The sequence below is a fragment of the Corythoichthys intestinalis genome, chromosome 17 (assembly GCF_030265065.1).
Source record: "Corythoichthys intestinalis isolate RoL2023-P3 chromosome 17, ASM3026506v1, whole genome shotgun sequence".
Classification (NCBI taxonomy): domain Eukaryota; kingdom Metazoa; phylum Chordata; class Actinopteri; order Syngnathiformes; family Syngnathidae; genus Corythoichthys; species Corythoichthys intestinalis.
This window is the reverse complement of record NC_080411.1, coordinates 33,722,331-33,737,607: the sequence shown is the minus strand read 5'-3', so window position 1 is coordinate 33,737,607 and position 15,277 is coordinate 33,722,331. Positions and strand designations below refer to the sequence as shown.

The 15,277-nt window shown below is 39.4% G+C and overlaps 1 protein-coding gene across 7 annotated transcripts; it reads right to left on the bottom strand.

Annotated features, from left to right (window-relative positions):
* Positions 1 to 1,470: 1,470 nt before the first annotated feature.
* LOC130906056 (zinc finger protein OZF-like) lies at positions 1,471 to 14,111 on the bottom strand. Of its 7 annotated transcripts, none has more exons than XR_009061195.1 (4): positions 13,991 to 14,074; positions 12,993 to 13,082; positions 9,053 to 12,028; positions 1,471 to 6,975 (listed from the first exon to the last, which is right to left on the bottom strand). XR_009061195.1 is itself a non-coding variant. In XM_057819968.1 (2 exons), exons 1-2 carry the CDS (start codon positions 13,048 to 13,050, stop codon positions 10,479 to 10,481), a joined length of 1,608 nt encoding a protein of 535 aa, XP_057675951.1. In that variant the 5' UTR covers positions 13,051 to 13,251; the 3' UTR covers positions 8,421 to 10,478. The 7 variants fall into 7 exon arrangements, 1 of the variants encoding a protein (XP_057675951.1); XR_009061196.1 differs by having other exon boundaries at positions 14,028 to 14,046; XR_009061198.1 differs by lacking the exon at positions 12,993 to 13,082 and having other exon boundaries at positions 14,028 to 14,111.
* Positions 14,112 to 15,277: the final 1,166 nt, after the last annotated feature.

Here is a 15,277-nt window from a genome sequence, read left to right as displayed (position 1 = left end):
CCAAATTTCCCATTCATTTCTAATGGATTTTACTTTGTTTAATGCCATTGACGGGCATGTTTGTCCATTCTATTGATAGCCCTGGGCGGGGGTAAGATCTGTATATCCAAACGGCAAAGACCAGAAGTAATTTCTCCAGAAATTGCAGTTTCTAGTTTTATAAATGGGATCGTGACTCATTGTGCCTTATGCCTTTGCAAAATTATGCTATACCAGGAGTGGGCAAATCGGTCCTCGAGGGCCGCAGTGGGTCCTGGTCTTTGTTCCAACTGATTCAGCACAGACAGTTTAACCAATGAGGTTTCAGTGGAAACAAGAAGCACCTGACTGCAATCAACTGATTGCACTTGTAAGAAACCAGATTGGTGAAAGGCTGTCCTCATGATGGTTATGGGTATGTTTTTTTTTTGTTTTTTTTTTTAACCCTTTCAAGGACAGCAGTCACTGCAGTGGACAGCTGTTCAAAAGTTGACACTAGACCATTAACCCTTGAGAGAGTAAGTGACTATTATTGGCAGTTTAAAGAAAAAACCTAAATGTTCGCAGTTATTATATTTTTAATTACTAATAATTACTTTGTCGTTTTGTTTATAATTATGAATGTTAATAAATGGCGGCACGGTGGCTGAGTGGTTAGCACATCTGCCTCAGAGTTCTAAGATCAAGGGTTCAATCCCGGGCTTCGGCCTTCCTGTGTGGAGTTTGCATGTTCTCCCCGTGCCTGCTTGGGTTTCCTCCGGGAACTCCGGTTTCCTCCCACATCCCAAAAACATGCATGGTAGGCTGATTGAACACTCTAAATTGTCCGTAGGTATGAGTGTGTGCGTGAATGTTGTATGTCTCCTTGTGCCCTGCGATTGGCTGGTAACCAGTTCAGGGTGTCCCCTGCCTACTGCCCGTAGTCAGCTGGGATAGGCTCCGGCACCTCCGCGACCCTCGTGAGGAAAAAGCAGCATGGAAAACGAATGAATGAATATTAATAAATTACTACAATATTAGTATTAAATTAAATTAAAGTAAAATAGAAACAGAAATAAAGACTAGTTACGGCCCCAAATAACACTACATTAACAAACGTTCATTCGCTGCAAGCCCTCCCACTTCAAATCGATTGGAAACATAGCGCTATCAAAAGCTGCCAATGAGTTAAAAAAATAAAATTTGTTCTTTCTCTAGACAAGATACACCCTCGCACCGATTAGTTAATCTCTAGTAGCCGTCCAGTCCATTTGAACATTCCCACTTCAAATGGATTGGACATTTAGCAGTGTCAATCGCAGCCAGGTAGTTAACAAAGAAAATGCAAAAATATCCCTCAATACTATCAACAGTAGTGCAAAATCAAATGAACCCCAAGACAATAAATTTCGGGGACCCCCCCCCCCCCAAAAAAAAACTGATTATCGACACTTTTTCAATCAAATATTGTATTCGGATACAACATTTCAGAATGCATACTTCTTATACTATTGATAACCCTATCATTTACAAGTGCATTAAAAACAGCAAACAAGTGGTAAAAACTAAACAAAGGCAAAAATATTGTGATCCAAAGATACAGTCAACAACCCCCCCTCAAAAATATATCACAAGCAAAACTTTTATTGACACACAAAAAAATGATACATTATCAAACATAACATATACATATGGCGGAAAACACAAACAAGCCTGAAAAAGCAGTTTCTGCTCTTGCACCCCTCTTTAAAATAAAATGCTGTATTTTAGGCCAAACCAACTGTTGTGTTTTACAGAACAATATGTCTATATGCTGCCAAAGCAGATTCATGGCACATTAAGCCCCTGAACTATTTTTAATTTGTCTGTTTTACCCTGGAAACACCCACTTACAGACGTCGCGCAACCGCTTTTGTTTCAACCCAGCCATAAAATGAAGGAATTAATTGATATTATTAATTAAAATGTATGTCAATTTTAGCTTAGAATCATTAAATGATGTCTAATATTTCTTATAAAAAAAACCAAAATGACTTTAAAAAATTATTCACTCGCATGTTTTAAACTTTTAAACAAAATTACGTCACAATGAAAAAAATGGTGCCTGTAAAAGTCTGTAAAAAAGTCACGGATATCTACCTCATAACGATCGCTTAAATGTTTTTTTTTTTTTTTTTTTTTGTTACTGTCGCATTTTCTCCGATATGTTAGATGATAAATAATCGATCCAACAAAGGAAAATTGGGGAAAAAAACGTTTATAAGGGTAAATATATGAAAAAGAAAATCTCGACCAGTCCTTGATGTCTGCGATTTCTGCATCGTGACCCTTATTATATTACCATGTTTCACCCATAAAATCCCCCAAAAATCCGGCTGTGGCCATTCACACAGATGGCGGCGGCCAGCTCCGCCGCCGCTCAACAGGCCGGTTCCTCTTAGGACGCAGACGAAGACGACGACATGTGACGGATGCCTCAATGACTTTGATTGGGATGTCGGGAGACTTTTAGCCTTTTATGTATCACACTCGGTGATACGTACATGCTTCATGGAGTTTTTGTATCGAAACAAGGTAAGTCTGCGATAGTATCTCGTTAAAGTCATGGCGTCTGTAATTCTGCTTTCGCATGCTCTCACCTCTAGATAGGTTTTTGCTGTTTAAAAACAAATGTTTTTTTTTTCAAAAATGCCATCCTGTTCAAAATTTTTCTTCCCCCAGAAAATAGAGATTTTAAGCTTTCCAATGATGTATCACACATGCATATCGGACAAATTATAAAAATCGTTGTCTCGTCCACCCGGGCGGTATGGTCTCTCCTCTCAAGCTCGGGTTCTCTACCAGAGGCCTGGGAGCTTGAGGGTTCTGCGCAGGATCTTAGCTGTCCCTAGGATTGCACTCTCATTAAAAAAAAAAAATCGTTGTCTCACCCACCCGGGCTGTATGGTCTCTCCTCTCAAGCTCGGGTCCTCTACCAGAGGCCTGGAAGCTTGAGGGTTCTGCACAGGATCTTCGCTGTCCCTAGGATTGCGCTCTTTTGAACGGAGATGTCGGTCGTCGTTCCTGGTATCTGTTGGAGCCATGCACCCAGCTTGGGGGTTACTGCCCCTATAGTGTCCCGATCACTACTGGCACCACTGTTGCCTTCACTCCCCACATTTTCTCCAACTCTTCCTTCAACCCTTGATATTTCTCCAGCATTTCGTGTTCCTTTTTGCTGATGTTGCTATCGCTCGGGATTGCTACATCTTTCACTACTGCTGTCTTCTGATGTTTATCCACCACCACTATGTCAGGCTGGTTGGCCATCTTGGCTCGGTTGTTCTCGACCACCTTTGGAGGTGTCGCCCACTTTGACTCCGGGGTCTCCAGTCCGTACTTAGCACAGATGTTCCTGTGCACTATGTTGTACAATGCTACCTGGTTATGTCGTTCCATGTACTGTATGCCTTGCCTTGCATCTTACACCCTGCTGTGATGTGCTGGACTGTCTCAGGCTGACTGTCTTTGAATAGCCTGCACCAGGGTCCTGTCTGGTGTGATAGACCCCTATTGATCTTGTGTTTAGGGCCTGCTCTTGTGCTGCCATGATCAGTGCCTCCGTGCAGTCTTTCAGTCCGGCCTTTTCCAGCCATTGGTATGTTTTCCCCATGTCAGCTACCCCATCAATTTGTCGGTGGTACACACCATACAAGGGCTTGTTTCTTCCATGATATCTCCTCAGGGTCCTCCTTACACAATTATGTATACATATATATATAAAAAATTGAGTAATTTCCTCATTAGTACACAAACTCGGTGGACACCATTTTTACGTTTAGCCAACTTTTATCAATAGTCCTGGTTCCCAACATTTGTCCACAAGTGCCTGTGAAGATTAAAAACGTGTCTCTTTACCTGATACACTCGAAAGAACTTTTCACCACAAACTGGACAGGGAAAGGTTTCTCACCAATGTGGCTTGCAGTGTGTTTCTTTAATGAAGTTCTTGTGAGAGAACCTTTTAACACAAAGGAAGCAGGAGAAAAGTTTCTCTCCAGTGTGACTTCTCATGTATCATTTCAAGTTCTTTGACCACAATTTGAGCAGAGGAAGGGTTTCTCACCAGTGTGCGTTCTGATACGCAATATGAAATTCATTTCTTGACTGAATCTTTGACCGCAAACTGCGCAAGATAAAGGTTTTTTCGCCAGTGTGCCTCCTTGTGTGACTTTTTAAGTGTGGCGTTTGAAAAAATTTTGTCCACATTTTTGTCCTGAACGTATTATATTGTGTGAAAAAAAAGTCACATACTTATAGATATCTATCTATGTAGAGAGAGAGAGCTATATGCCATTCAAAAAAGGGCGGCAGTTATTTAATTTTGGCCGTCTGGTGTCAGTGACATTCCATGAACATAACGTTATAGCCTAAATCGCCATAAATTGCTCAATTTTCAACCAGCTTGTTTTATCACAAACGTCAGAGATGCAGTAAATTAACTACATACTTAGCAATTATTTTATAATTTTTTTTCAACATCCAATTTGAATCGTAGCCACGTTACTATGGTTTACTATAAACCAAACCATTTGAACGTCCCTCAAGATTTCACCAAGTATTTTAGTGGAGAAAGTCACTCTCCTTAGGTTCTCTAAAACAGAACCCACCTGTCAAGTCAACTGCTTTAACCCTTTCAGATCTGAGCATGCTGCTGAAGGACATGACGCGTTTGCGTTTCTAAACCAATAAATAAACTGAATTTAGTTGCTATGACACTTCTGGGAGATGAACTTTTCTCCATCGACATGAAATCATGATGTTTAGCACGCCCTCTTTGCTATTTTTGGCTCTTTAAAATGGCTGAGACAAAACACAATATCAAAAAGGCAAACCTAAATGCTCATTTCTTATCAAAAACACATTAATATTGAAAATAACCAATAAAAGCAGGAAATATCCCCTACCAAAAAACTGCAATTTGTTCTGGTGTTTGAGTAGAGTAAAAATCAGCAGTTTTTTTTTTGGTTTTTTTTTTGCCCAGCAGAAAAAATGCCGGTCTGAAGGGGTTAAGAATTAAGATGACTATCGGACGCTAACACCGCCGACTTCTCGTTTCTAGCTCTCTATAAATGAGCACATCTGAATGCTAAAATACCGCTTTTACAAACATTAAATAGATTAAATTTTTTTTAAAAGGGACAGTGAATATTAATGAACATCCAGATGTAAATATGCCAGAATTGACCAAATGCTTCTTTTCATCTGCAGTCCCTGGCAGGTCAGGAAAAGTGACAAATACAAATGGAAGAAAGCCAAATAACCAAGTAGAATTCTTGGAAAACTGTTGTTGAAGAAACAAAGAATACTAAGAGGTAGGAGGTATAAGTCTTGACAAATGTTGCTTAAACACTTTATAATTCTTGTTATAATAGTGAACTCACCACATGCAGTGGACACTGGACTGCATTTGATAAAGTTGTGTCCATCATCTTTTTCTGTATTAAAAAGCAGATTTATGGAACATTTATGCTGTCATGAATCATGGTACATATGAGGTGTAAATAAGTAAATTACAGTCTTCAACTGTTTTTTTCTTATACTGTAAATGTGAACATGTAAATTGGTCAACGTACATTGTCGATCGAATACTGACTCCAATCCGCAATGGTGGCTTTTGGACAATCAATGATATAACTCACTGCTGTTCGTATTTTATTCACATATACACTTTTTCAGTTCATCACTGTCATCTAATATCTAATGATTTGCTTGTCGCGGACAAAAAAGGTGCGTTCTGTTCACTTAAAGCTTCAATGATCACTCTTGTATTGCCAGCACATTTGTGTCGCTTCACCTGATGTTTCCAAGAGAATTTTTGTCCACAACCTGAGCAGGTAAAAGGTTTCTCACCAGTATGTGTTCTTGCATGAATTCGTAAATTTCCCTTGTCGGAGAAACTCTGAGCACAAACTAAGCAGTTGAAAGGTTTCTCACCAGTGTGTGTTCTTGTGTGTCTTATCAAGTTTCCTTTCTGAGAAAATCTTTGGCCACAAATTAAGCAAGCAAAAGGTTTCTCGCCGGTGTGGGTTGTCGCGTGCTTTGTCAAAGATGCATTTTCGGTGAATTTTTGATCACAAATTGAACAGGCATATGGTTTGTCGCCAGTGTGCGTTCTTGCATGTCTTCTCAAATGTCCCTGATCGGAAAATCTCTTATCACAAAGTGAGCAGGCAAAATGTTTCTCCCCCGAGTGTCTCCTTGCGTGTTTTCTCAGGCTTCCGTTTTCAGAGAAGCTTTGACCACAAACTGAGCAGACAAAGGGTTTCTCACCTGTGTGCTTTCTTGTGTGAGTTGTTAAACTTGACTTTCTGGAGAAGCTTAAAACACAAACTGAGCAGGAAAAAGGTTTCTCACCTGTGTGTATTCTTGTGTGACACACCAAAGAGGACTTTTGACCAAATGTTTGACCGCAAACTGAACAGGAGAAAGGTTTGTCACCGGTGTGTGTTCTTGTGTGTCTTTTCAAACTCTGCTTCAGAACAAATATTTGACCGCAAACGGAGCATGCAAACGATTTCTCGCCAGTGTAGATTGTCATGCGTTGCGTCAAATCCCACTTCAAAGCAAAATTAGGCCCGTTGCAAGAATTTTTACAAAGTATGTTGGCACTCTGAGCTGTCTTATAGCCTTCAGATTGTTCATCATCAGCAACGCGAGACGAGCGTGCGGCGGCGTCATTGCTATCTGATAGCGGAGCCAGTAGGCTGTCGCCGCTCGGAGGCTGTGTCCCTCTGCTGGCTTTAATAGGACATTCATCATTCCTCTTAGAAGTCAACTTGTTGATTTCCTCCTCCTCTTCGTCCTCTTTGATGCGTGTCGGCTCGTCTTCCGTTTTAATGTCCAGTTTAATGTCCACAGGAGGGTCCGAATGCTCTTCTTTTTTTAAATAAGTGCACTCCTCTGCCTTTATCGCTTCCATTTGGGGGCCATGTTCTTCTTTAACAGAAGAGAACAGTAGAAGAGGTTCACTGACGTCTACAAGAAAATATAAATTAAAAGATTTATTAGAAATACGAAAAAAAAATTGTGGAATTTCATGTGCTTATAGCTACTTTTGTGTTCAATACGCTGTGAGAATATTTCAATGCAACATTTCTGGAAATAAATACAGTGAAACTATATTATTACAACATTCTTGTAAACAAATAAGTGTATTTCTTAACTCATTGGGCTATAAGTCCAATTACTTGGACTAGCAAGTGCGAATTAATGAACGTCCCAGTCAAAATGGTTTTAGACGTTGAAGAGAAAAGGTCATGGCAAAAACAGCCAGGGACAACTTTTTCTTGACAGGTTCTTTTATTCTCTGAAATTGAAAAAAGATGACAATACACCATTCCGGAGTAATGAGGAAAATGATAAACGCCTAAGCTAAATACATTTAATAAGAAAAGAAAAATCAAATGCAGGCCAGCTAGGACCCAAGTTCTCGAGTGCTCCAAGGTGCCTTTGTAAAGATTCGGTCTGGACCTCAGACAATGTTACACTTAATATTACGGTTATGCAAATCGGCAGGTTGGTGGCAGCCCATAAGATAGTGATGGCATGAAAAACAGTGGAAAATCATTAGCGTAGAAATTCCTAGGACATCTGTGAGACACTACACAACTGAAAAACAACTTTTATCTGTTGCAATGATGTTGGTTGGGAGAAAGGCTCCCACTTCTTGCCTCTAAATAAGAAAAAAAAAGTCATAGGTCACATATGTCCTGCATATAAGCCCAATGCAGTAGTATACTGGCAATTAATGAATATGTATGATTATATGAAATGAACAAATGAAAATATATGGCGGAAAACACTCAGGTGACTTGAAGTTCCGCTCTGAGACCCCCAATTTGGCCAAATTTCAAAATTGTCCGACATGCACGTGCGATACATCATTGGAAAGCTTAAAATCTCAATTTTCTGGGGGAAGAAAAATTTTGAACAGGTGGGCATTTTAAAAAATATAATTAAACAGCAAAACCCTAACTGGAGGTGAGATCACGCGAGAGCAGAATTGAAGACGCCACGACTTTAACGAGATATTATCGTATACTTACCTTATTTTGATCTAAAAACTCCATGTAGCATGTATCACCGAGTGTCAAGACACAGCTGTGAATGGCCACAGCAGGATTTTTGGGGGATTTTATGGGTGTAACATGGTAATATAAAAAGGGTCGCGATGCAGAAATCGCAGACAACAAGGAGTGGTCAAGATGTTCTTTTTCATATATTTACCCTTTTAAACTTTTTTTCAATTTTTCTTTGTTTGGATCGGTTATTTATCATCTAAAATATTGGGGAAAATGCGACAATAATGAAAAAAATAAAATTAAGCGATAGTTATGAGGTACACATCCGTGACTTTTTTTTACAGACGCTAATTTTTTCATTGTGACATAATTTGTTTAAAATTTTAAAATATGCTAGTGAATAGTTTCTTAAAGCCATTTTTTTAAAATACTAGACATCAATTAATGATTCTAAGCTAAAAATGACTGACATTTCAAATAATAAATACAATTATTTACCTTCTTTTTATGGCTAGGTTGAAAAAAGCGGTTGCGCGACGTCTGTAAACAGGGATTTCCAGTGTAAAACGGACAAATTAAAAATAGTTCGGGAACTTAATGCGCCATGAATCTGCTATGGCAGCATATAGACATATTGTTCTACCAAAAACTACAGTTCTTTTGGCTTAAAATACAGTTTATTTCAAAGAGGGGTGCAAGAGCAGAAACTGCTTTTTCAGCCTTGTCTGTTTTCCGCCATATGCATACAACCTCCAGCACCATCAATGGCAGCCAGTGGGTTAAATTAGACGGTATTTTATCGATTCTTGGCCAGGGCATTTCGACTATCTCTTGTGATACAAAGTATTGTTATGTATCACCATATCGTCACACCCCTAATTGAATCACACTGGTTTGACGTCTATCGCTGTCATTGGCAGCGAATAAGTTTATTCGCCCGACTTTTTAAGGATAAAAGTAATGAGATATAAATTTGAATTCAAAGAACCGAATCTGGTGTGTTTTTCCAAGCAAGACAGAAGCGAGCAAACCTGCAAGCAGAAGCCTCTTTTCGCAAGGTGTCCGAAGTATTTGACGTCGTGACTCGTCTTTGGCTCCACCAAGTTCCTTTTCAATCTTCACAGCTGCTGTATTCCATCCGGCGGACATTTTGCACCTTGATTGGCGACGTGTTGTTTATTCTCTGTAGCGAGCTATGCCATGCTAAGCTAAGTAAGGACTACAGATATCATAGCTGTATGAAACTAGATGTAACAATGCACGCTGTCAGCACATGACGAGCGTTGTCACTTGTCATTTGATAACTACTGTACATTATTGTCAAAGAAGCGTGTACTTCACAATAATTATATATCACTCAATTTTGAATTCTTTTCAATCGGCATGGTTTGTCATACATGTAAAAATGCAATGATTTAACGACGTTTTTTTTTTTTTTTTTTTACAATCAGCCTACAACGCAGCCCCTTGACGCAAAATGGCCGCCAATGACTTACGCCACCGACACCACGTTTAGACATCTAGCATTATATATCGGATATCCATGAGCAAGTAGTAGTTTTTGCTCTATCCGTTCTGCGCGTGTGCTACGTTTCGGCCATTTTGGTTAACTTATATTGTATGGCAGACGAAATAGGAGAAAACAAAAACATTAGTTTGCCTGATTGATCGGTTTGCGTCAAATACTGTTTTAATATGTGTATATGTATGCATTTGCTTCACAGTCAATGAAGTGATTCGCTGAAAAGTTGTCATTTTATTAACTTGTTTACTTTACCAATCATCACTCACACATTAAAACTTTATTGCATATATATAATGAAATGTGTAATTAAATGCTTATGTTTCGATATTTATAAATATATACTTATGTATTTATTTAAATCAATGCTTATTTAACATTCTATTGATTTCATTTTTTATTTATTTCAAGAATTATTTATTTCATTGAGGAACTGTAGTTCACCTTAGTGCTAACTGATTTTGTGCTTAGGTCCATGATCATGTCAATCATGACCATCACATTCGTGTTCCTTGACTAATTGGCTGCCATTGACGGCATTAAATGTCCAATCCATTTAGACTTGGAGGGGTAAATGAACACATAGTTTGGACGACGTCAAGCAAAATCAATGGCAGGCAATGAGTTAATGGTGCAAAAAAATAAATAATTGGTGGTCAATACTTTTGACCCAAAAACTTCCTCAAATTGTCCCAAAATTGGGGCATTTGGTAACTGGGGCAAGGAAATGCCCCAAAATGTACAGGGAATGCTCCAAAATCACTAAGAAGTGGACAATGAAAAGGAAGTGACCGTATAAAAATATAATATTAATAATAACAATACTGCCGACATTTAAGCGCTCTGTGTGCTGCAGAATGGAGCAATTCTGGAAATCTGTTGCTCCTGCTTCTATAATACTACAACAAGTAACTAAGTTCAACTTTTAATTATTATCATTTATTGCTACCATTTATTGCTACTGTTCGCAGCTTTTTTTGACCTGTACTGGATGTGCAGTTTTGCAATTGTACAGCTGGCGGGCTGTTGAGTTTTCCTTTCCGGAGGTTAAGTATGTAATTTCTACGTTTACCTTTTTTCTTCTTCTTTTTTTTCTGCTCACCCATCTCATTAGCTGTGAATTTGGTTCTACGCCCCCGAATGTGGGTCCTCGCGTGTATTTTTAAACTCCCCCTCCAAGAGAATCTTTGATCGCACTCTGAGCAGGCGAATGGTTTCTCACCTGTGTGCTTTCTGGCGTGAGTATTTAAACTTCCCTTTTGAGCAAATCGCTGGCCGCAAACCGAACATAAATAAGGTTTCTCGCCAGTGTGTCGTCTCTCATGAGTTTTTAAGTTTCTACCATCTGTGAATCGTTGGCCGCAAACTAAGCAGGCATAAGGTTTCTCGCCGGTGTGCGTCCTCGTGTGGGCTGACAAATTACTACTGAGAGAGAAACGCAAACCACAAAATGAGCAGGCGAAAGGTTTGTCGCCGGTGTGTGTTCTTGTGTGTGCTTTCAAATGACTTTTTTGGCTAAATTTTTGACTGCAAACGGAGCAGGCGAAAGGTTTGTCGCCAGTGTGCGTTCTCGTGTGCGTCACCAAGTTACTCTTTTGAGTGAATTTTTGACCGCAAACTGAGCAGGCGAAAGGTTTGTCGCCAGTGTGCGTTCTCGTGTGTGCTTTCAAATTACTTTTTTGCGTGAATTTTTGACCGCAAAAAGAGCAGGAATAAGGTTTCTCAACACTCTGCGTGAGCGTTTGTTGACTTGAACAACTATTTAGAGAGAAACACTGACCTGAAACGGAGGAGGGAAGAGGTTTGTCACCATTGTGCGTTCTTGTGTGAGCTATCAAATTACTTGTATGAGTGAATTTTTCATCACAAAGAGCGCAGGAATAAGGTTTCTTGGTACTGTAAGTTAATGTGTGCTGACTTAAGCTGCTGTTTAAAGAGAAACGTCGGATACAAACCGAGCAGACAAAAGGTTTTTCTCCAGAGTGCATCCTCGCAAGATCTTTCAAACTACTTATTATAAAGGTTTTATCGCAAATTGTGCACACAAAAAGTTTCTGTCTCTTGTGCAATCTCACGTGTCGTTTCAAACTCCACTCGAAAGCAAAAGTTTTCTCACACTGAGAACATTTCCAGAGTTTTTTTTTGCTTTGACCTGCCAAGTGACCTTCAAAGTCTTCGTCGTCGTCTATGGCATCGTCACTATCTGTTAGCGGGGCGATTAGGCCGTTCTCTTGGGATCCCTCTGTGGAGCCGTCACTGCCGTCGGGAGGCTCAGACCCTCCACCGGCCTCGCTCGGACCATCATCCTCGCCGTCCGTCATGAATAATTTGTTGATATCTTGTTCCTCCTCTTCCTCTTTGATGTACGTGGGCTGGTCGTCATCCTCTTGTTTGACATAAGCTGAGAGCAAGTCCTCTTTCTCTTCGATTTGTTCATCATCTGCTTCTTCTTTGATTAGTGAGTACTCCTGCCGCTCACGGATTCCTGCAAAACACAAGAAGACAATCACCTGTGTTAAATTTTATAATTCACTGATTGCCACTGACCGTGAGAAACTTCCAATGTATTATGATTGAGAGGAGCGAATGAACGAATGTCCATTTGATCCCTCCCTGTGTTCGGCCATTCCTTACTACGCGGCGAAACGTGCTACACAATGCTCAGCCCGCTTGCGCATGCATCCACATGCATGCGCACATCGGTTAGAAGCGGCCAGTACTCACTATTTTTGTTTTTATTTAGTTATTTAGAACCTTTTCACTGCCTCAAAGATACTTTTTGCATGTATTACCCTCTCATACTTTTAACCATTGTGTTTTTTTGTGTTAGCTTTGAAGCAGTTGACCACATTAGTCACGAAGCGTATTCAAACCATCCTTATTTGATATAACTATATTTAGGTATTTTCTGCAGGCATTTTTTTAGTACGTTAGTCCTGTATGCATCGTAGTACGGTAGTTCTTTGGGTGTCAAATTCGACTACTGTAGACGTTTCGCCAACGTAGGAGATTTTGGCAGAACACCGGTCAAAATAGATTGACCGTCTACCGCTGTCAAAGACATTGAAACATAAGCACTCACAGCCAGCAAACCCAGTATAAATGAATTTGATGTCTATTGTCACTGTCACACAATGAGTTAACGGGTATCCCAAATTCCCTCTTAATCCCACTTAATGTGAAATAATAGAACACTTGAAGTTGCTATGATTATGTCATATGATGGATCAAATAATAACTCACACTACACCACTATAACCTCTCTTTGGAATTGTTTAAATAAACAAAAAGTCCCATCAATTGCTCTGTTAGCCTTGTAGAAGTCAAACAAAATTGGTAGGAAAAGACTTTCTTGGCCAAGTGCCGAACTGGAAAGTTTCTCATCCACCTTAGCAAAAATGGAAGGGTTCAAGTCCAAATATATCTGTGAGAGGAAGACGTGAGCAAACCTCCAAGTGGAGCCTGCAGAAGATGGAAATTGGCCGCCGCAGTCCTCCTTGTGCACATTTCCGCACTCTTTGTTAGCAAGCGCGGCTAAACTAAATGGAAGGCAAAACGTCAACTTTAAAGCGAATCTTCTTGAGATTGACCTTTTGTCTCAGGAATGTCCGTTGCTCAAGACAGATGAACCACAAGTACTTTGAAATGGTTAAAAATGCTTAGCAAAGGAGCCACAACACAACCTTGCAGCCACAAGACAAGGTACACTAGAGGAAACAACCCACAATCCTTTACTGCCTACTGGACACTACGTCATCACTACTCGCCGTCGCATCCGATTCTTCCGGAGCGGCTTTTTTAAAAAAATTGAAAACACAAACAATAATACAATATTGATTCTAAATCTAGTATCGGAATTTGTGTGTATATATATGTCAGAACCCTGACTCCATGCAAGCCGTCGGCCGTCTTGAAATGCAAACTACAGCAGTTACAGTACGTATTGTTTTAAGAGTCTTCTCACCATCCTTTCTAATATAATTTCAAAACATTGTTATACATTAATTTTTACCTTAATAGCAACTGCAGCTGATATAAAGCGCCGTTCATACAGCCAACTCCCACATAAGTGACGATAGCGGTGTAATAACGCCATCTAGTGATCAGAAAAGTCACTACATATAGTGACGAACATTCAAATAGAATTTTGAAGCTTACTTTTACACGATGTGACAAATCATACTATTTTCTAGGTCAAACCTATGTTTCTAGTCATACAAAAGCATTATTTGAATTTTCTTTACCGCTTTGGCTTCCATTAACGGCAATATACGTTCTATCGCAGTGGCGTCGTTAGGCCTATTTTATAAAATATTCTTAAACCCCCCAAAATAATTTGGCGGGTTTATTATTTTTTTTAAATCATTACAAAAACTGCTGACTTATTCACTAGAAAGTTCCCAGAATATTAGTTTAAATCAATAATCATATAACCTGTCATTAATACCTGAAATATGACCACAAATCTGTCAGTTTCCCCTTACTTCATAGAGCACAGGTGTCAAACCGATTCCAGAAAGGGCCAACTGGGTGCAGGTTTGCTTTCCAACCAATGAAGAGGACACCTTTTCACCAGTTAGATCTTTTACATGTGTAATCAGTTAAACTTTGTCAGGTGCTGCTTGTTTCAGCAGGAAGTTCATTGGTTAAACTCTCTGCGCGTTATCGCTTGGAACAAAATCCAGCACCCACTTGGACCTTTCTGGAATCGGTTTGACACCTGTGTCATAAAGTAATGTAGAGCGCCCCTTCAGTGTGTCGCTATACAATCCATTCCACTTGTTCATATAGACAACACCCACATCTCTGACAATCCAGTCTGCGTTGTGACATTGCTAGCAGTTGGTACTACCTTTTTTTTTCACAGTCGGTCTCAGCGTAAGTTTTCCTTGCTCTAAAGTTTCCAGCTCTAAAATAACACTGCTACATAGCTGTTGCTAGCTAGTTAGTCTGAAATGCATTGTGAAGATCTTAGTACAGTTAAGTGCGTACTCCTGTTACCACTATCTTCGGGGTGACTTCCTTCTGGAGCATCAGCTGTGTTTCTCACTTTATGCATAGATGAGTAGAGGAGCTGAGCTCATTCACGTATGATTATCACCAGTGGATTGTCATAATATAATACACACTTAATAATCACTCCACCACCTTTATTGAACTGCTGGAGTCAGAGCAGAGGAGCAAAGAGGGTGACCATTTACAATACAGGGCAAAAGTTTGGACACACCTTCTCATTCGTGCGTTTTATTTTCATGACTGTTACATTGTAAGTGCTCACTGAAAGTAATAAAACTGAATGAACATGTGTGGAATTATGTACTTAGCAAAAAAAGGTGAAATAACTAAAACCATGTATATAATTTTAGTATCCTCAAAGTAGCCACCATTTGCTCGGATTACTTTTTTTGCACACTCTTGCCATTATCTTGATGAGCTTCAAGAGGGAGTCACCTACTATAGAATGTAGGGGGGAGACACTTAAGACATAAAAAAATATATATATATTTGCTAATATTATTTATTAATCATTCTTGTATTTTTTTTATTTTTAAATAATTATACATTTGTAAGTTGATACAATGTTAATAAAAGATCATTCAATCAAAATTAAAATGAATAAAACTAGAAATAAATTCTGGTTAATCCCGAGTAACACTAAAAAACCTTCATTCTCACCATCCAGTCAAAATGGATTGGACATCTTGCGCCTTCAATGGCAGCCAATGAGTTAAAT